We start from the raw sequence: 21301 nt of genomic DNA, 5'->3' as shown, positions 1-21301 counted from the left end.
TTTCGAGACCTTGGCAAGGGTACAAGATTCAGGATGATTATTTCCTGAAATACAGTACATGAATGTCAACATATTTATGGTTCTATTGCGTTACATCGAAAAATATGACGAGTAAAAAAAAACAAATCTCTAAAGTACGGAAACAATTTTTAACCTGTGAACGAAGCCCGTAACGATTATTTGTCACGTGTAATTGGGTAAGTACCCATGTCTGTAAACTACGTAAACAATCTTGATTTGAAGCTTTCGTGACTGCAGGAATCCATACCCTTTGGTTCATTCAGTAAAGTCACGGAGATAGAAACAAATTCCAGATCATGACGTCTCGATCGCAACACAAGCAATCGTCATCAGGTGCATTCTTGACAATCCGACGTTTGGAATGGTCCACCATGCAGAAGTGGCAGTTGCTTGAGCGGTCAGTGGGTTCCAGCCAAATTCTTGGGATAGCGAACTTCATGGCTCTCTTTTCCCCTCTGTACCATCCTACACAAATACATTTATTTCTCCCATAACTAATGTGTAAGAGATTCTCGCAACATTTTTTATCTTACCTTCCAGAGGTTTTTTTTTGCATTGTTCGCAGGTGAAATGAGATGCCCAGGGTTTGTCTTGATCCCCGACAGTCATGCCGAAATATGCCTTATAGGCCTCACACATCTTAGCAGATGCTTCCACAGAGTAATTTTTCGCTCTTGTCTTGATAAATTGGCCGCAGACACAGCAAAATGCGTCTGCCGGATGCTTGCAGCCTCTTGATGCCGTCTCAGAAAGATGCAGATATGTATCCACTTAGGCAGCTGGATCTAAACTGAACTGGTGGGCTTAAGGCCCCTGTATTTATACTGCTAATTATATTACTGGAAAGTTCTAGAATGTTCTATAAGTTACTCCAAGTTTACTCGGCACTGAATCTATCTGGAATGTTCTGGAAAATAAGTAAATTTCAAAATATCAATGTCCCGGTCACGAAAGCAAAGTTTGTGGGGAATAATAGCCATTTTCTGTACTTTTGAGGCATAAACAATTAGGAAATAACACTTACTACCCAGGAACAAAACCTTTTTTTTCACTGTTATTTGTCACGTGGAAATGGTTAAGCATCCATGTCTGATCTGCCGCTTATTTAACGCCTGTGAAAAATAGCTTCATAGCTCGTCGGACTTCTCCGGGATAAATAAAGATTCTGATGTAAACATATCAAACGGCACTTGAATGCCGTTTGATATGTTTACATGCGTGCAAGTGTTTGCCACTTTTACAAAAAGCATTTATCGCCACCCACCCACGTGACATTTTTTTTCTGTTCACAGAGCTCCTCCCATCTAATATTGTACACTCGTCTGGCCATGTGCTGATATGTGTTGATACACATGGACAACGTGCTGATGAAGCACTGCACGTCGACAAACGATCCAGAGTTTGCCTGCACAGTACTGAATCACCGCTGCTGAAATGCACTCCCACAAGCCCCTCGTGGCCAAGGGGTCGTGTAAAACAAAAAAAAACGCTTTTATTTTTTTACGTGAATGGAGAGAGATCATGAAGGAGACGTATCGTGTGCTCATCTACTTTCTTATTTTTTTGGTTATTTCGGTAAAGTCAAGTAGATATAAAAAAGTGAATAAAAAATTAAAAACCAACGTAGACTGTAGCCTGATTCTTAATCGGAGTGAGTGTACTGGCAGTCTATAATGTAGACTGTAGCACTGGTTATTTTGTATTCACTTTATTTGTATTTTTCGATCTACGTGACTTTACTGAAAAAACCAAAGAATATGAATTTCTGCAGTCACGAAAGTTTTAAGTCAAAATGTATCTACTGTCTTATTTATATCCTACACAGAGATTATTTTGAACAACGTTGACGTACGCAGCGCCGATTCAAATTAAGATAGCAAGATTGTGGCGTGTGTGTGTGTACGTGCCAACAACATGTGGTTACGTGTGTGTCCCGCGTGATGTTCATGCAAATGCACCACTGCCAACGGCAGCATCACACGAGGAGCCTATTTTTTCTTATTCCAAATCATCTGCAGGAACCTGGAATCCTCAGTTCGATTCCCGACCGCGTATCAGTGGCGAGCGATATCTGAATCGGTCTCCGGTCGGCCCCCACCGCCTCCCTCAATTCGTCAACCTTCACTGACCAGCGTGGTGAAGTATGGTCAATCACTACTGACATGGCGCTTACCTGTCAATCCCTTATCAGTACCCTACCTTATTACAGACCAATTCAGACCTTATTGGTCACCCCGTACCTTTATACATCTGAACGTTCATCCTACAAAGTCCCATCACAAGGGAGAAACACAAACAAATAGATAAAAAAAATTGTTCGCCCGTATTGAAACGGCTGCACGTCGTATGGACCTGAAAACTAAAATACCCTGTACAAGAATACGGGGTAAACCGTGTGTTTTGACAGGTATGACGTCGTAAAGAGGCCTTCATCCAGCGGCGGGTTGACAAAGGATTGTACATTACTATACATGTACTTTACTTAAACATACCGTACTCACGGTAGTAACATGTAGCCTATGACTAAATCACCCAGAATGTGTTCAATCCCTCGTCACATCTCAAAAGCTAAGCAGTTTTTTTGAGCCTGGGAAGCGCTCGGGAAAGTTTCCACCAAACACAAACAAGTTAGCAGACAGCCGCAGGGCTTCGTCGTAGAGCAGTAGCAAAGGGCTGTGCAGCAAACATTCATTGTTGCCACGTACTTCTATGCTTTGTCGTCTATGCTTCCCGCCGTCACCAACTCGCACTGATCAGGGTGGTGAAATATGGTCGGAATAACTCGCACTGCGTGGTGGGGGGGGGGGGCCCTCATCCAGCAGTAGATTGACAAAACGAATGATGTACATTACATACATGTGATGTGTTATGTCTTTTTGCTATGGAAGATTTTATTTTTTAAGGCGTACTAAAACTCATTTTAGGGAGCATTAATCTCAAAGATAAAATTAAAAGAGAGATAGAGACTACGAAAAATATTTTTTGCACGATTCTAATAATTTATTTGACCACCGAGTCCAACGTCAAACCGCCAGGGCGCTCTCCGTCACCACTAGCCAAAGCTCTGTTACCACTTGAAAGAAGGGCTATTGCCTGAAACGTCGCCGATTATATATTTAGGAATTATTAACCCGTGTTCAGTTTTTTGTGACCACTAGGGAGCAGCTCTCTCACCACTAGGGGCGCTCTTAAAATTTTTCCATAATTAAATTATTGAAATCCAGTGCTGTGAAAATGGTAAAATATTAGCTTGCAGCCTCGAAGAGAGTGGTCTTGTTATGAAGTGGCATTTAAACCGCAGAGCAAATGCACGCGGGGGGCAAACGTGGACGAATGGTGGCTGGCTGTGAGCCGGGTTGGAATCACCCAATGAGAAGGCGACATCCACTGCTGAGAGATGCACCCTCGATGCATCATCCTTCCTATCGATTGTCTTTCAATCCATTCTCTCCGAATTAATTATCCAGCATAAGTTACTTAAATTCTCCGCTTTTGTTTTGTGCTTGTACCAAACAAACAAACAAACGTGTGAATATTTTCTTAACGTTTTTATGTAATATTAAGTCCAAAAGATGTATGTCTTAAATCACACGTTAGGTCGGAGTGCCCACCGGGATGGCCCACACAGAAGAGTTTTGAAACAGAGGCAGACCAATGCGCGCGTCGATGTTCGAGCAAATAAACTGCGCAAGACACCAAATTTAAAATAAATTATTTGGTGATAATGCGTTGGCAGTGGTGTACAAGCACAACTAACAAAATAAAACTCAACACATTCGCCCGATTTACGAATGACCGCACAGAAAAAAAGCATTGGCGTTCAAACATTTTCCCTTTCCCCCCCCCACCCTTCCCGTTGTGAAATTTGAACATTTCGTGTTGATTTGCACGTAACAAACATTTTTTGTACTTGGTGTGGCTAAATAGACCGATCTTAAGGTGGGGCGTTCTCTGACCAAGGTAATGCAACTGCGAGTTCTGAATAGATCCTTTTAGACTCATGACATGACGTTGGTAGCATAATTGGAGTATTTTTCCGGGGAGCGGGGGTGGGGATTAAAGCTTAAATGAGACTCATTATAGCAGATAAATAGTCAGACACTCCATAATGGTCTGCAGAGTCTTGTGGTGGCTGGGGGGTACAGGTAACGGAAAGTAAATTAAATGTGGCCGCACCTGCACCTGTAATTAAAGGGAATGACTTGAGGACCGACAGATGGAGTAGCAACGTCTGGGCTGCAGCAAACACAAGGTCGCTCCTTCTTCTATGCTACCCTCATAGTCTGGATTTCCTCCCCGTGACAATCCGTACCTGCCGACTTAAATGATCCTGTTCAAGTCCGGACCTCTTTCGTCTGCATGCCTTCTCAATGAATGGTCTTAATGTGTACCAACGCTTAAAACAAATATATATGTATAACTCCTTTTCGGGAATTTTCCGTGAATTGTTCAGGGTTTACCCGGGACCTCCCCAGGTCTCGTCGTGAACCCTAATCAATTACAACGTCTTGAGATGCACTTGCATATGCGCAATGTTGAATTGTACTCGCATGGGTTCAGCTGTATGATGCATGCATGTATAACTGACAATTATGATGCAGTGATTTTAAAGTGGGGCGTCACGGTGGCGAGATGTTATCTACCTCGCCTAATGTACACGACCCTGACGCCTGCTGTATATTTGAAGTTTGCGTGTCTCTCTCCCCGTGGCCGCGTGTATTTTTCTCCAGGTCCTCCGGGTTTTCCCTCCACATTTAGAATCAACATCATGCGTTTAGAGTTTTTGGCTGCTGTACATCTCCACGTGATAAGCAACTTCTCTGAGCTATCATTTGTGGCCAAGTCACTTTTGAAAAAAGGGCTGTGTAGCTCAGTGGGCATTACCTGGTATTTTTTTTTTATATAGATTCGTTTTAGTTTTTTTTCTTAATTCACAATGGTCCAAGTTTTTCATCTAGACTTGCTACGCATGTTTAACTTCTTTCGCACCGTACGTAGCGAACCGTGCTAATCGGAGGTGCGGAGCTAATCGGAGACGCAACGGTGCTCGTGAAAGCGGCGCAAGGAGCGAGGGAGGTGGTGCATGGGGAGCAGAGGGGGGGGGGGGGGGGAGCAGAGGGGTGGGGAGCAGAGGGGTGGGGAGCAGAGGGGTGGGGAGCAGAGGGGTGGGGAGCAGAGGGGTGGGGAGCAGAGGGGTGGGGATCAGAGGGGTGGGGAGCAGAGGGGTGGGGAGCAGAGGGGTGGGGAGCAGAGGGCTGGGGAGCAGAGGGGTGGGGAGCAGAGGGGTGGGGAGCAGAGGGGTGGGGAGCAGAGGGGTGGGGAGCAGAGGGCTGGGGAGCAGAGGGGTGGGGAGCAGAGGGGTGGGGAGCAGAGGGCTGGGGAGCAGAGGGGTGGGGAGCAGAGGGGTGGGGAGCAGAGGGGTCGGGAGCAGAGGGGTGGGGAGCCGCGGCGGGGGGGCAGGGGGCAGGTAAAGTCGGTGGGCGGATGGGACGCGTCAGGTGACAGTCTCAGCGAGGGGCTGAAGAACCCAGACACTCGCTCGCCCGTGCACTCGCAAACCTCGCGAGAGAGAGAGTGTCGCGCAGAGGCGGCTAGACACATGCGCACCATGGCGTGCGGGCGTCCAAACTGGAACCTCCGGCAGCAGCTCAAGGATGGGCATACAGGAGCCAGCTCGCCTGATCAGCAGCAGCAGCAGCAACAACCGGTGGCACCAGCTACAGAGGACATCGCCTGCAATCACACACATGCCTCCTCCTCCTCTTCGTCCAACACCAGTCCCACCACCAGCTCCTCCTTATCCACCTCATCATCATCCTCCTCCTCCTCCACCACTGCCTGCAGTCGTGCTCCCGGCACCTCAGTCGGCAGGCGCAGCCGCTCCAAGGCGCGCAGGAAGGCGGCCAACGTGCGGGAGCGCAAGCGCGTGTCGGACTACAACCACGCGTTCAACGCGCTGCGCGTCTCCCTGCACCACGACCTGGCGAGCAAGCGCCTCTCCAAGATCGCCACGCTGCGCCGCGCCATCCACCGCATCGCCTCGCTCTCGACGCTGCTGCGCAGTCTGGCGCAGGAGGCTGCCCCGGCACCTGCAGCCACATCAGTACCTGCATCATCATCATCAGCAGCAGCTGTATCAGCACGTCCATCATGTTCAGCAGCATCAGCAGCAGCTGTATCAGCACGTCCATCATGTTCAGCAGCAGCATCAGCAGCAGCTGTATCAGCACGTCCATCATGTTCAGCATCAGCAGCTGTATCAGCACGTCCATCATGTTCAGCAGCAGCAGCATCAGCTGTATCAGCACGTCCATCATGTTCAGCATCAGCAGCTGTATCAGCACGTCCATCATGTTCAGCAGCAGCAGCAGCAGCTGTATCAGCACGTCCATCATGTTCAGCAGCAGCAGCATCAGCTGTATCAGCACGTCCATCATGTTCAGCATCAGCAGCTGTATCAGCACGTCCATCATGTTCAGCAGCAGCAGCATCAGCAGCTGTATCAGCACGTCCATCATGTTCAGCATCAGCAGCTCGTGCGAGCTTTCCGCAACCGCCGTCCGCTGCTGCGCTCATCCCGGTTCAAGCCCCAGTGCCGGTGCACGCGGTCCGGACCCCCCCCGTGCGTCACCACGAGCCGCCCATCGCTCCGCGAGACACGGCCCCTCGCCACCACCACCAGCAGCAGCAGCAGCAGAACTACGAGCAGCCGCACCGGCGGTGCCGAGCGTCCGGCGACTTGCAGCAGTTTCGCGCGCCCCCCCAAGGGGAGCAGCAGCCCCCCCAGAGGGGGCTGGGAGGGGACGCACGCTTGGGGGGCTTCGGCGGGTGGCAGGCACGCTGCATGGAATGCTGACCGGTCGCCTCGTGGGTTTACAGCCCCCCCCCCCCCCCCTGAAGTGTTGCTTGTGGAGTAATATTGGACTAAGTGGTCACGTTCCAGACATTATCTCCTGCATACGGGACCCGCGTCCGTTCGTTCAATCTCCTGCGCGCAATATTACGCGCAGATGATGCGCGTTTATCGACAGTAAGTACATTGCAATGCCAAGTGCGATCTGGCTAACTGTGTACACGCTGTGTACGCCTACTTCTTCCAAGACGTCTGGACAACGTGGAAGAGGAGACCAATATCCCCCCTTGCGCGTCCTCTAGTCGGGGCTGCTCCTTAGCCTTGTACGCATACATGCAATGCGACGTCCGAATTAAATGTTTGGTGAGGATACAATAAGTGCATTGCAATGACGAGCGTGATACACTCTGCACATATTGTGGACATTGGAATTAACAATGCCATTCAATTAGATTCCTAATTTAATGTAGTCCTCTGAAACAAAGGGGTTGGGAAAACCGTGATATGGTCGTGGAAGTTGTTTGACAATAATTGACCACGCTGGTCAATGCGGGTTCGTGGAGGCAGAGGGGGGGGGGCGCACAGGACAGCTTCAGACATCACTCGTCAATGATGTTAGCCCTAGCCGGGAATCAAACTCAAGACAGGCAGCTTCATAGCTCAGCGTGCTAATCAACGTCCCCCCCCCCCCCCCCAGAATCAGGCTGGGATAATTAACTTGTTCTGTCGGACGCGAAATCTCAGCCACGATACTACAATAAAGTAACGTTCTTTATACACGGCAGACTTCACGTTGATAAAGACACCGCTTCCAACGTCTTAACTGGTATCCGGTGCGATGTGCAGCCTCTTATTTACGTTTGAGTAACAGCCTTGTGCGTTCAGAACGGCTCGCTTAATCTTTGTATAAACCTTGGACTGACACGCAAAAAAAAAACAGATTTTCCGAGAGACGACGTGCCAATAATTCACGGATACCGCGGTGTGTCGTATAGGGTGGCAGGATGTATTTAAAAGGGGTAGGATAAAGTGTGAGTACCCCCCTCCCACCCCCTTTGGACATTCTTAAATTGGCAGGCAATGATGCACCATTCATTAAAATCGACTGTTACGCTTACGCGACTATTTTGTATTCGTGTACAGCATGCTGTAATTGGTTCGCGTATACCCCGCATGACCTAGAATCGTGCCATTATCTAATCGCGAGGGTGAATTGTTACAGCCCAAATTGTAACACCAATCGTGTGCGGTTAAGTGCATTAACATTGTTAGATATGCTGCTATAGCAACAGGGAACACGTTGGTTGTACGTAAAACATATCCACAAGTTTGAGGTGACATTAAAGGTTGTATCAGTTTATATGAAAGTGATCTATGCTTTACCATGTTATTAGATGGCTCCAATATATTTGACCTTATTGCGCATTTCATGTTCTCATCAGTTTTTGATCACATCAGTTCCTCGTAAATATCGAACCGAAAATAAAGACAATTACACCGAGTTGGTCAATGTACAATATTTTAATACAAGTTTTTTTTTAATAGAATCCAGCTTCCGAGTCCCAATTTAAATGTCCGTTTTGAGAAACACTTAATTGCGTATGAGTCTGTATAAAAAAATACGGTCTAGTGGAAAAAGCACATTACTATTTCAATGTTAACGTTTCCGTAGCTTAATTTTGTAATTTGTGTTCAATTTCTAGGTAATGTTTGAAATATTTTCAATTTCTCACGTGACGTTGATTTTGTTGTGGTTTGTTGTGTATTTAGCTTTTACCATTTTAACGACCCAGGTCACTCTTGCAAATCAGCCTACCCTGGTCTCTTAAATTCTCACAAGGTTAAACACAATAACTTGACACAAGGTTAGATGCCAACAGGATACAGATAATATGGTGTCAGTGAGATAGACACTAATGCCTGTGACGGCTGCAGGATTGTAAGGTTCCAATATACAACACATAAAAAGCAGGTGAAGATTGAGCCTTTTATTTATAGCAGAGGTGTTAATTTATCCTTACGTGAAAATGGGAGATGTATATTCAAGATGCAGGCATTGAATCGTGTGTGAAAATCAAGTACAGTAAAACCTTGGATTGCGAGCAGAATTCGTTTCGGAAACGTGTTTGTAATCCAAAGCACTCGTATATCAAAGCGCTCGTACATCGGTTATGATCACGTGACGCTCGGCAGACAAAGCGTATGCGTACTACTCGTATTGCAAGACCTCGCTCGTTTATCAAATTAATATTTATTTAAAACATTTGCTCGTCTTGCAAAACACTCACAGACCAAGTTACTCGCAATCCAAGGTTTTACTGTACTTAATTTTTTTTTCATATGTTGCTATTGGTTAAAGTGACCCCTACAGCCAGAAGAGGTGTTATGTTGCACCATAACATTAAAAGAATAACAATGCATTTGAAAATCGAATCGTGACGATGTATCGCACCGAGTTGGGCAAATTTTTGCAGGTCCCTTCTCACAGGGGTAAACTGCAGATTTGAAATGCTAGTTAGCCCACTCAAAAAAAAACACAATAAGCAAGACTGGAGCATAACTACAGTGTTTTAAATGGCCAATAACTGAGAGTATATGATACATACTGCAAGTAAGAAATGTCATCACAATACTGTAACTCAGATATTTGTGAATGAAGTTGCCAATATTTCACAAATCCCTTTGGAAGTCACACTGTAGATGTAATTCTCAGCTCAGAGGCTGTAAACCATTGCTGGAACACGAAACAGGCAGTGCTTGTACATACCTGCAAGGAACAGGTTGTTTTATTACACCAGAATGAAGCAAGGGACATGTCAACGGGAATTGGACCTGTCAGGGTCTTCGCCACACTGGCTGGCGTGCTGCTCTATTATTCTGGGTGGAAACTCCTTCCTGCAGATGGGACAGGTGATTGAGGACACGAACATTTCACGTTGGCGAGGAACATCGTCGTCATCATCGTTGTCGTCGACCACCAGTCCGCTGTCATCTGAGAGGTCCCACAGGACCTGCACGTCTCCATCATCTCCGTCTGAGTCACTGAGTATCACTGTGTCACGGTCGGTGTAAATTCCGTCACTGAGTGGACGCTCGTGTGCGTCGTCTGTGTCAGATACGAGGAAGGACGTGCTGGAGGTTGTGTAGATGAGGTGGGGCCATGTTTCCTGCTGGGGGTGCCCGGGGTGTGCCCGTCCAGGTCCCTGCACCTGTTGTAATTCATCTCCACAAGTGGCTGCGTGGACCAGGAGCTGCTCCATGTTGAACAAACCTGCAAAGAAAAAGACATCATCCTCAATGCATAATTCACTCACTTAACATGCAAGCAGTCAATTATCTTTAAAGTATGATGAACTGTATAAACGGCAGCAGGTATTTCGCTTCCTGCAGTTCAAAGTGGAGTCCAGCTTAGCACGGGAACTGGCTAGTTATTAAATGATCTAATTGTATAAACCTTACTCTGCTGCAGTATACAATAATAATTGTTTAGTACATTTGGTATTCATGTCAATGTTATAGTGCAGGGCTATTACGTTTCATAGATGAACATAGTCTGCTAGTAGGGAACATTAGTGTTAAGTTTAATTTTCATATAATTTTTCAAATTTGGCAAATTCAGAGCATGACGCCGACACACTACTAGTTTCGAATGACGTCAGGGAATCTTTAACGTCCACTGTGGAAGCAGGCAGCACTTATTTTCATGGTTAACACAGCCGCATTAATAACCAGGGCGACCTGCCAGATTAAAATAGCAAACCTCTGCAAAAAGCGAGGAATGTACGATTACTGGGCAATGTCACCACGCAATGTGACGCAACGGTTTACCCTTGCAATATCTTGGGACGTTTTAAGATAACGCAAACTAAAACCGCGCATATCAAATCTAGATTCCTCAAGAGTGAATTTTGAAGAGCTGAGGTTTCATAACGATTAATGGCAACAGATGCAATAAAATGGTGCTTAATTACCGGTCATGTCCGAAAACATAAAACAGCTGTCGGATGACACAAGAGCTCGGTACTTCTTAAGCAAGAGAGGCGTAGACTCACCACTGCACATGGGGCAAGCTCGCGTGTGGTTTGGATCTGGGCCAGCTCTCACGTTCCTATGAGCCTCCACAGGAAGGCGCGTCACCGCAGCACCTACCGAGAAGCCCCCCTGCCAGACCTTACTACTTGCTGGACTGGGACATTTTATGGAGCTCTTCACAGCCCTATAAAATACACAAATACAATTAAGTTGTTACAATGTAATGTTGCTTACCCAGTTAGCAAAGCATTACTTGTTTATTATAAATGTTGATAATATTACATAGTTCTCTAGATGCACTGACCACTATAATATGTATTTTGTAATAAATGTAGGGTAATTGTTTTCCCCCCTTTTGCAATTGGTCAAGATGCAACGGTTACCTAGTTGTTCTATCTGTCGTACATCACTTATTCATTACACCGGTGACAATCCTTTTTAATACAATTGCATTGCATTGGTACAATTCTGCAATGCCTGCTTTCATGTGTAGAGTTACATGTGATGCGTATCATGCTGACGAGTCCCTCACCTGGTGGTGTGTGGGGCCTGGGTGCATGTGGCCATGTGAACTGGTGAGGCAGCCCCAGCCGCTTGGGCCTCTGTTCGACGTTTTTTTCCCGACACAACCGAAGGCGTCTGAACCGCAGCCCTGCGAACAGCAGCAACTCTGGTACCTGTTAAGATAACACAGCACAGGAAGCACATGTTACAGCAGAGCACTGTTTAACCCGTTAATCAGCAGACATCCTCAGCCCACTACCGCAGCAAATAATTGAAACATAATTACGTGTAACGCTGGGTTGTGGAAGATATTACGTACAGTGAATCCTAACACTGTAGTAATATGCAATGTCGAGCTCTTTGTTTATTCACACAGTGTCATACCTCAAGAGTTCAGGCTGGTGACGTGGGGGCGGGGGGTGTAGGATTAGATCTGACTGTACAGTACATCAAACATTCTATTCCATGTTTGTGCATACCTATTCCCCAAAGTGAATATTTTGCTAAATAATCATTAAAGCCTGTGTGTGTGATGAGGTACATGAAGAAATGAGCAACGTGTATATTATATTGGAAAATTAAGTCACATTTTTCACCATATTAAAATAAATGTGTTATGTGTGCTTGTGCCCAGTCCTGGTTAACCAACATTAAATCACAGCAACTGCAGGGTTTTTTACGGAAGCCTATAAAAGCAGGACGAACAGTTAGTTTCACGTAGCACTTGCCTGTAGCTTGCTGGACGCCGCATTCAACAGCAGGGGGCGTGCGAGCAGTGGTGGCCAATCTCCGGACAGAGAGGTCTCTACTCGTGGATTCTCCAATAGGCGAACTGCTGCTCTGGGCAGCGTGGCTGTTGGCTTTGATGGGAGGAAGGCTGCCGTCGGTGGCCGAGTAGTGGGCAGCTGCCGTGAGGAGCAGCCGTGCCGTCCTGGGAAGGGCTTTCTCGTCCACACAGCCACTCTTGGATTTGGGGGCTAGTCGACTCAGCCTCTCTTTCAGCTTTTCTACTCTTTCATTCCTGTACAATAATTCCATCACAATTACCGTTAGGTTAGGCATGAAATAGTGAACACGTTCATCAATTAAAAGTGAATATGCTCAAGATAAACACACTGAATCGTGATCATTATTTTGTATTCATACGCGTACCGCCCGTGCACTTGCACACGGGATACACGGCATGGGTGGAGGGTGGGTGGTGGGTGGTGATGTCAGCACGCACAAACCTGACTCAACACTGTGCGATGCGGGTAACTTTATCATGTAGATAGACGAGGTAATGCCACCACTGAGTGTTTGTCCGCTGGCGTGCCAGCCAACAAAACTTTATTTTGTATAATATAGTATGATGCTGTTATTGTTTTCACATAAAATCCGTTACTATAAATTCTATAAGCACCGCAATGACAAAAACATAACTTTTCTTTTTAATCAAAGTGTGAGTCCAATTTGTGACAATTTATTAAGTCGTGAGAGGACGCCTGCATACATTATTAACCGTTTTATTTGGTGCATATCTAAAGGAAACACACACCCCCTTTGTATAGAACTTACACCATGTTCACTCACCTCTCTGTTGGTGTGAAGAAAGTGCGACGGATGGCTGGCAGGGCAAGCCATGGTTTAGAGGATACTCTATCCTCACAGTCTTTTGTTTTCACCGACTGCAAAGACACATTTTACTCAGGAAGGTCTCGTCCCACAAGCTACAGGTGAATAATAATTTACAACAATGCAATATTACTTCAGCCACATTACAACTGTGTGCAATGTGCCTAGCTTCAACGAGCAGCCTCAACATCATGAGATCTATGGTCTCAAGTGATGTGATAAAATAGTAGAGCAAGTACAAGCAACGCTTTGCACACCTCAATCACCTGTCTTGGTGTTGCAGGACATGAAGGCTGTACCAGCTCAGTGACCTGGTCCGAGTCTCCAGATGTGCGAAAGCTGATGAACGTGACTCCAAAGGGATTGGACTTGTGGAAGGGTTGAGTGCAGGTGACCCGCACGCGGTCCCACTGCTCCGCCATCACCTCCCTTGTGAAGTTTTCTTCAACCCAAATACATAAAAATATTAAAAATGTCATTTATTTTGAGACTCAGGAGTCACTCAATGAGTCCTGAGATTATTTTCTTCAGAAGGGTCCGACATTGCACTTGTGCCCCACTTCCATTTCACGCAGAATTTTGATTGTCAGAGTAAACTGGAGTACTCAGAGAAAACAAAAGCTTATGAGGGGATAACACTCAAAAGTTCACACTGATCGAGTTCACAACCACAATTTGCTGCACTGATATGTAATGGGCACCTTTCAAGTCAGCTGGCTCCATAAACTCAAGCGCTTATGACCAAGTCACTCAAAAGCACCTGTTCTGATGACGTCTCAGAAAATAAGGATAGGGTTGAGCCTAGTTAGTGTGCCTGAATGGGCAATCACCATGCATAAAGAGGTTGTCACGGGGTTTGCGTAGTTATGCGTTGGGCAGCAGAGGGTGGTTCGGCAAAAGCCATTGTTGTTATATACTTCCACGCTCACGTGTCTGTGCAACCCAACCTTCACCAACACTGCGTCAACCAGCATGGTGAAGCATGGTCAAAGAACCCCCACGACCTGCACCGAGTGGGAAGGCCCTCATCCAGCAGATGCACTTACAAATGTTTAAAACACATACGTGCACTCAAGCGTGCACCTGCTATGCTGTCTGGGTGGCCACCTACCCGAGTTGAACATGCGCACCGACGTTTCATTGTGTTTGGCCTTGGACTGTGCTGCCGACAGCAGAACGGTTGTGGGGAGAAGAGTGAGGAACGCAGTGTCTTGGGCCCATGAGGAGCGGCCCACCTCCACCTGCAGAAGGCCCACGCCGACTGTCCCTACACAACACGACAACATCACAAAGTGAATGCGGGCACAAGTCAAGTTTTGACACGTCAGCAGATTTTCACCATCACGTACATATACAGCCTTTTCATCCATCCATCGCTAAATGAGAGCCTCGCCACACCGTACGGTTATTTGATCATTCTTTACCACGCTAGTCAGTGCGGGTTGGTGAAGGCAAGGAGCATAGGTACAGTGAGGGAAAAAAAGTATTTGATCCCCTGCTGATTTTGTACGTTTGCCCACTGACAAAGAAATGATCAGTCTATAATTTTAATGGTAGGTTTATTTGAACAGTGAGAGACAGAATAACAACAAAAAAATCCAGAAAAACGCATGTCAAAAATGTAAAAATTGTATTTGCATTTTAATGAGGGAAATAAGTATTTGACCCCTCTGCAAAACATGACTTAGTACTTGGTGGCAAAACCCTTGTTGGCAATCACAGAGGTCAGACGTTTCTTGTAGTTGGCCACCACGTTTGCACACATCTCAGGAGGGATTTTGTCCCACTCCTCTTTGCAGATCTTCTCCAAGTCATTAAGGTTTCGAGGCTGACGTTTGGCAACTCGAACCTTCAGCTCCCTCCACAGATGTTCTATGGGATTAAGGTCTGGAGACTGGCTAGGCCACGCCAGGACCTTAATGTGCTTCTTCTTGAGCCACTCCGTTGTTGCCTTGGCCGTGTGTTTTGGGTCATTGTAATGCTGGAATACCCATCCACGACCAATTTTCAATGCCCTGGCTGAGGGAAGGAGGTTCTCACCCAAGATTTGATGATACATGGCCCCGTCCATCGTCCCTTTGATGCGGTGAAGCTGTCCTGTCCCCTTAGCAGAAAAACACCCCCAAAGCATAATGTTTCCACCTCCATGTTTGACGGTGGGGATGGTGTTCTTGGGGTCATAGGCAGCATTCCTCCTCCTCCAAACATGGCGAGTTGAGTTGATGCCAAAGAGCTCCATTTTGGTCTCATCTGACCACAACACTTTCACCCAGTTGTCCTCTTAATCATTCAGATGTTCATTGGCAAACTTCAGACGGGCATGTATATGTGCTTTCTTGAGCAGGGGGACCTTGCGGGCGCTGCAGGATTTCAGTCCTTCATGGCGTAGTGTGTTACCAATTGTTTTCTTGGCGACTATGGTCCCAGCTGCCTTGAGATCATTGACAAGATCCTCCCGTGTAGTTCTGGGCTGATTCCTCACCGTTCTCATGATCATTGCAACTCCACGAGGTGAGATCTTGCATGGAGCCCCAGGCCGAGGGAGATTGACAGTTCTTTTGTGTTTCTTCCATTTGAGAATAATCGCACCAACTGTTGTCACCTTCTCACCAAGCCGCTTGGCAATGGTCTTGTAGCCCATTCCAGCATTGTGTAGGTCTACAATCTTGTCCCTGACACCCTTGGAGAGCTCTTTGGTCTTGGCCATGGTGGAGAGTTTGGAATCTGATTGACTGATTGCTTCTGTGGACAGGTGTCTTTTATACAGGTAACAAGCTGAGATTAGGAGCACTCCCTTTAAGAGTGTACTCCTAATCTCAGCTCGTTACCTGTATAAAAGACACTTGGGAGCCAGAAATCTTTCTGAATGAGAGGGGGTCAAATACTTATTTCCCTCATTAAAATGCAAATCAATTTATAACATTTTTAACATGCGGTTTTCTGGATTTTGTTGTTGTTATTCTGTCTCTCACTGTTCAAATAAACCTACCATAAAAATTATAGACTGATCATTTCTTTGTCAGTAGGCAAACGAACAAAATCAGCAGGGGATCAAATACCCTCACTGTACAAGAGGCATAGAAGTACAACAATCGGTGTTGCTGCTGCCCTTTTCTGCTCAAAATGTAGCTCCACAGCAGCCTTTAAAAACCTGTTTGTATATGGTGGAGGCCCATTCAGCCATTATCCAGGCTCCACCGTGTTTATCTTCTGAGATCTGATGAGATCAGGTGCATTCCAGCTGATTTGGTCACAGGATATTCCATGGAGAGTAATGCATAACAATGAAGTCCAAAATTGTGACGAGCATCCATGACCAATCACATAATGTATTTCAAAAGACAAAACCAGTCTGTGCTAATGTTATGGCCAAATGTTATTATTAACTGCAATTAAAGCTTAAGCAATAAGCTACATTTATATTTCCTTGCGCATCACCAGGAATGTCTCCCTGCGTCAAACAGCTTTAAGACGATACGTCACACTATTAAACCTGTTGATTAGACATGTAACAAATGCATAGATTAATCAATAACAAAAATATATTCTTATACCTTCAAAACTGCACATGGAATCAAGCATGATTCCATGTGCACTACTAAACGTAACTCCTAACCATGAATTAAAACTGGAAGTGGCATCCCTTCATATTTAATCTGCTGAAAGGTAAAGAAGCGGGCGTTGCAAAGGGCTCGTTATCGAGTAAACTCGGCCCAAGGGGAAAGTCTGCAATTTGACAAAGCTATGGTCTATTTTTGGATAAATATATCTGCGGGGGACAGTCGTATCGGAGACAGGACTCAACGTCTTCAAACTACGCCCCGACCACTGTCCTGCGCGGCCAACACGCTCACGCACCGATGTCGATGTAGGCGATGAGACTGGCCAGCTCCAGCTGCAGCTCTGCACGCATGAGGCCACTGCGGTCGGACGGATCGCAGAGCCAACGCTCGCCCGCCAGCAGCCCCTGTGCTGGGTGGTCGGGGTCCTGCATTCCCCAAGGCGAAGAGCGCAAAGGCACGCACGAAGCGATCGCATCGAGGCGCACACTGGGGGAGGTAGGAATAACGTAACCTGGGGCTAAAATGTCTTTCTAAAAATCGCTTGGTCTTGTTGATACGTACAATCTAGACTGTGTCCCGAGAAATGTTGAGAAGGTGCACTGAGTAAACAGTCTGAAGTAAAGTCATGGGTGTCATTGTGGCACTGTATTGACATTACTCCAATATAGCTTACATGATCATTCTGTTTCACATGAACCAAACTTTGAACTCTAATTGGACGGCCCATTTACTGGGGGTGTAATATGCATCGATTTATTAATATCGATTCTTGACCCAACGATACATCCATGTCATCGCGGTATGTTTTTTTCAATGTGAAAGATTATATATAATGGGTTCAAATGCCTCTTCCAACCACTATCGGCTGCTGCATTCATTGTGAAAAACGATCTTCTGTATTCTTTAATCAAATCACGACTGCGCGCCACAATTTATATTATAATAGGCGTAGACTGTTAAGCTCCTTCTAGATACATTGTCGTGTGCGTCATGGGAGTCACTTGACCATACTTCACCGCGCTAGCCAGTGTGGGTTGAAGGCGGGGAGCATAGGGATACGGTACAACAATTACTGTGTTGGTGAACACTGCTCTCTTGTTGCATGGCATAAGGCTTAATTCTGTTTTAACGTACAATATCTGGCCTAAGACGAAACCACCCAGATGTGCACCATGTGACGATATCTGAACCTATCTTGCTGGGCCCACTACGAGCCCACACTGACCGGCGTGGAGAAGCATGGTTAAACAAACCATATGGCCGACAGGGCGTGGAAAGGTCTCATCCAGCAGTGGATTGACGAATGGACGGAATATTTGTACCACTCTTGCGTATAGCAGCAAAATGTCAAGGAGCGAAATGACAATGTCTGTCAGCCCAAGACGATAAGGCTTCGGCAGTGAGTTTGTGTAGTTCTGATATACAGTATCTCCTCCTACGTTGAAGGGACGCAGAGGAAAGTGGTTAATTATTACACATCTGTCAACCCGTATGGGTTTACCCGTATTCTTGTACAGGGAAATTGAGTTTTCAGGTCAACACGGCGTTACAGCCGTTTCAGTACGGGGACATTTTTTTGCGTCCAATTGTTCGTTTCTTCCTTGTGATGGGACGTTGTAGGATGAACGTTGGGATTTATAAAGGGCACGGGGTGACCAATAAGGTCTGAATTGGCCTGTAATATGGGAGGCACCGATAAGGTATTATACTATATGGTCCACGAGCTGTACTACCCGGCTTCGCCCGGGACTTGGATTCACCACGCCCGGCCGATTTTGTCTCCCCAGTGGCGATGTTCACACACCACAGCAGTTACTCGTTTGATGCTGAGTCGACCTAGGGGAGGCCCAGTACCGTTAAAAATAATCGTCACAGGTGGTGGCCGTGATCGGGAATCGAACTCGGGTCGCCGGGTTCGTAGCGCGGCGCTCTAACCGCTACGCTACAATGCGTTACGCATCGACACACACACAGACAGACACAAACACAGCGCGCTAACCACTACACTACAATGCGTTACGCTTCCACACACACACACAGACACACACAGACACATACACAGCGCGCTAACCACTACACTACAATGAGTTACGCTTCCACACACACATACACAGCGCGCTAACCACTACACTACAATGCGTTACGCTTCCACACACACACAGACAGACACACAGACACATACACAGCGCGCTAACCACTACACTACAATGAGTTACGCTTCCACACACACACACACAAGACAGACACACAGACACATACACAGCGCGCTAACCACTACACTACAATGCGTTACGCTTCCACATGCGAGGGTCACGTCACAGATTTGACGTCACAGCTCACTTGCCGTGCAAAAAAAAGAAACATTATTTTTTTATGTTTGCATGGTGTACAGTCTGGAAAGTACCCACATGGCAAATTTCAAGTTTGTTGCACGTCGGCAAGTACACTAAACATTTTGAACAGACACACATATTCACAACTTTGCCTTTTTATATATATGGAGATAAGTTTGGGTTGCATAGTCACAATCGCACTACCGTGGCTTGTGTTTGATTCCCCCCCCCGTTTACGAAGATGTGCGGGCACCGGCCTATTGCTCAATGTTTGTTGCAATTCGCGTTCAAGCAGCAGCAGCTACTGCTGGCAATGAAATCGAGAGTGCCTGGGGGCAAACCACATTCCGTCTACCAGTGCATGTTGTCAATGTAACAATTAACACTCTGCCCCCCCCGCCTCTCCCCCCCCCCAAAAAACCACACGCGTCACCCTCATTGCCTTGCAGAAACTCGACACAAGAGACAATAACGATGCGATCTCGGGAGTTGTACGAACACCAACTCCAATCCACACCACGCACAGGGCCGACCAGGTTTCTATTTCCCGCCAAAGCCGCCCGCAGTAAACACGCGAGCGACGCCACCCCCGACGCAGCAGCTCTCGTTGGCAAAAAAAAAAACGTCAAGCGGTGACGATGATCGATTAATCGATCGGCGAATGCGGGGGAGTGAAGAAGGAGGGTTGTGGGGGGGGGAAGAAGCTCACACCTGGGAGGTGAACGACACGACGTGTCTGATGCGGAGCGGCGCCATGCGTTCGTCTATCGCAGCGGCAGCCTCCCGCCGCGCCGGAGTCGCAGCTGCCGATTTGCGCAGATGCCGATTCGCGTGGCCACGTGGGTGGGGGGGAGGGTGGGGGGAGGGTGGGAGCTGTCCGGGGCTGGGTACCAGAAAATAATGTTTCATAGTTCATAGTTCCATTTATTTTGGTATAGCCCTGTGAGCCATTCGGCTCTTGAATCGGGTGCAACCGCAACAAACAAAAAACAAAAACATGAACAGGAAAACATCTTAAAGTGACTTTGTGCATGTGCAAACAGAAAATCCAGGAAAAAATATCAAAATATTCCTGAAATAGCACCGTACACCAACGCTGTGTACAAAAATCCCAGTGGGATGGAAGTCAAACAACAACAACCACAAGACAACTAAGATTTAGGCCATCAGTCTAACTCCGTACTCCAATAAACAAAAACATGGCAAACCAAAAACACTTTTCGAAATCACCAAAATAAAAGCTATAAATGCAATGTAACAGTGATCATAGGGACTGTGACCGAATTTTTACCAATAAACTACATAAATAAATTATAACACCAAACCCTAGAGCCATATTTTAGGCCACTGAATAGCAGTGGCAGCTAGGGGTGTACAACTGCTCCAGAGCAGTTTTGAGTGAAGATCTCATAGGTAGTGATTCAAGTTGCAGTTTATTGTCAATAGCATTCCAAACCCTGGGGGCATCAATAAGGAATGTGAAGCTGGTAAATGAGCGAAGACCTGAGGTCAAATTTGTTCTTTGAAACAGAGAGGAGATCCAGTAGGTAGTCTGCGGATTTTTTTGTAAGTACATCGTGAATAAATAAGATCTCAACCCCCCCCCCCCAGCACCCTTGCCACTGTTGTTGAGGAGCGGTGGGGTTCGTAGGTTGGTTAGGTGGGTAGATGGGTAGGTGGGTAGGTGGATAAGTGGTTAGGCGGTTAGGTGGGTAGGTGGATAAGTGGTTAGGCGGGTAGGTGGATAAGTGGTTAGGCGGTTAGGTGGGTAGGTGGTTAGGTGGGTAGGTTGTTAGGTGGTTAGGTGGGTAGGTTGTTAGGTGGTTAGGTGGGTAGGTGGTTAGGTGGATAAGTGGTTAGACAGTTAGGTGGGTAGGTGGGTAGGTGGGTAGGTGGTTAGATGGGTAGGTGGTTAGGTGGGTAGGTTGTTAGGTGGATAGGTGGTTAGGTGGATAGTTGGTTAGGGGGTTGGGCCCTCGATTATGTTGAATGAGCATTGAACCAGTGGTTTAGAGGTATAATGATGCATCGATTTGGTCAATAGAAATCGATCGTTGCTTTCGATTGACGCACCTCATCATTGTAGATAGAAAATGTCAAAATACATAGAATGACTAATTACAGTAATTAATAAAATTATGTAACACATTTTTTGTTCCTGGGTAGTAAGTGTTATTTCGTAATTGCTTATGCCTAAAAAGTATAAAAAAATGGCTATTATACCCTACAAACTTTGCTTTTGTGACCAGCACAATGCTATTTTGAAATTTACCTATTTTCCAGAACATTCCAGATAGATTCAGTGCTGAGTAAACGTGGAGTAACTTCTAGAACATTCTAGAACGTTCCAGTAATATAAATAGTAGTATAAATACAGGGGC

The 21301-nt window shown here is 46.4% G+C and overlaps 2 protein-coding genes across 3 annotated transcripts; one reads left to right on the top strand and one right to left on the bottom strand.

The window, feature by feature from the left end:
* Positions 1-5492: 5492 nt before the first annotated feature.
* On the top strand, positions 5493-8646 carry BHLHA9 (basic helix-loop-helix family member a9). Its single transcript, XM_076061611.1, has one exon. It carries the CDS (start codon positions 5621-5623, stop codon positions 6875-6877), a length of 1257 nt encoding a protein of 418 aa, XP_075917726.1. The 5' UTR covers positions 5493-5620; the 3' UTR covers positions 6878-8646.
* Positions 8377-19743, bottom strand: XNDC1N (XRCC1 N-terminal domain containing 1, N-terminal like). Of its 2 annotated transcripts, none has more exons than XM_032946956.2 (9): positions 19632-19743; positions 16883-17012; positions 14136-14291; positions 13282-13466; positions 12983-13077; positions 12139-12431; positions 11439-11583; positions 10927-11090; positions 8377-10145 (listed from the first exon to the last, which is right to left on the bottom strand). In XM_032946956.2, the coding sequence occupies exons 1-9, from the start codon at positions 19674-19676 to the stop codon at positions 9691-9693; spliced, it is 1668 nt and encodes a 555-aa protein (XP_032802847.2). In that variant the 5' UTR covers positions 19677-19743; the 3' UTR covers positions 8377-9690. The 2 variants fall into 2 exon arrangements, with proteins under 2 accessions (XP_032802847.2, XP_032802848.2); XM_032946957.2 differs by having other exon boundaries at positions 13291-13466.
* Positions 19744-21301: the final 1558 nt, after the last annotated feature.

This window comes from Petromyzon marinus, chromosome 5, assembly GCF_048934315.1.
Source record: "Petromyzon marinus isolate PM22_M1 ecotype Great Lakes invasive population chromosome 5, UKy_Petmar_22M1.pri1.0, whole genome shotgun sequence".
In the NCBI taxonomy this organism is placed as follows: domain Eukaryota; kingdom Metazoa; phylum Chordata; class Hyperoartia; order Petromyzontiformes; family Petromyzontidae; genus Petromyzon; species Petromyzon marinus.
Note: the sequence above shows the minus strand (reverse complement) of the source record. Positions and strands in the feature narration are given on the sequence as shown.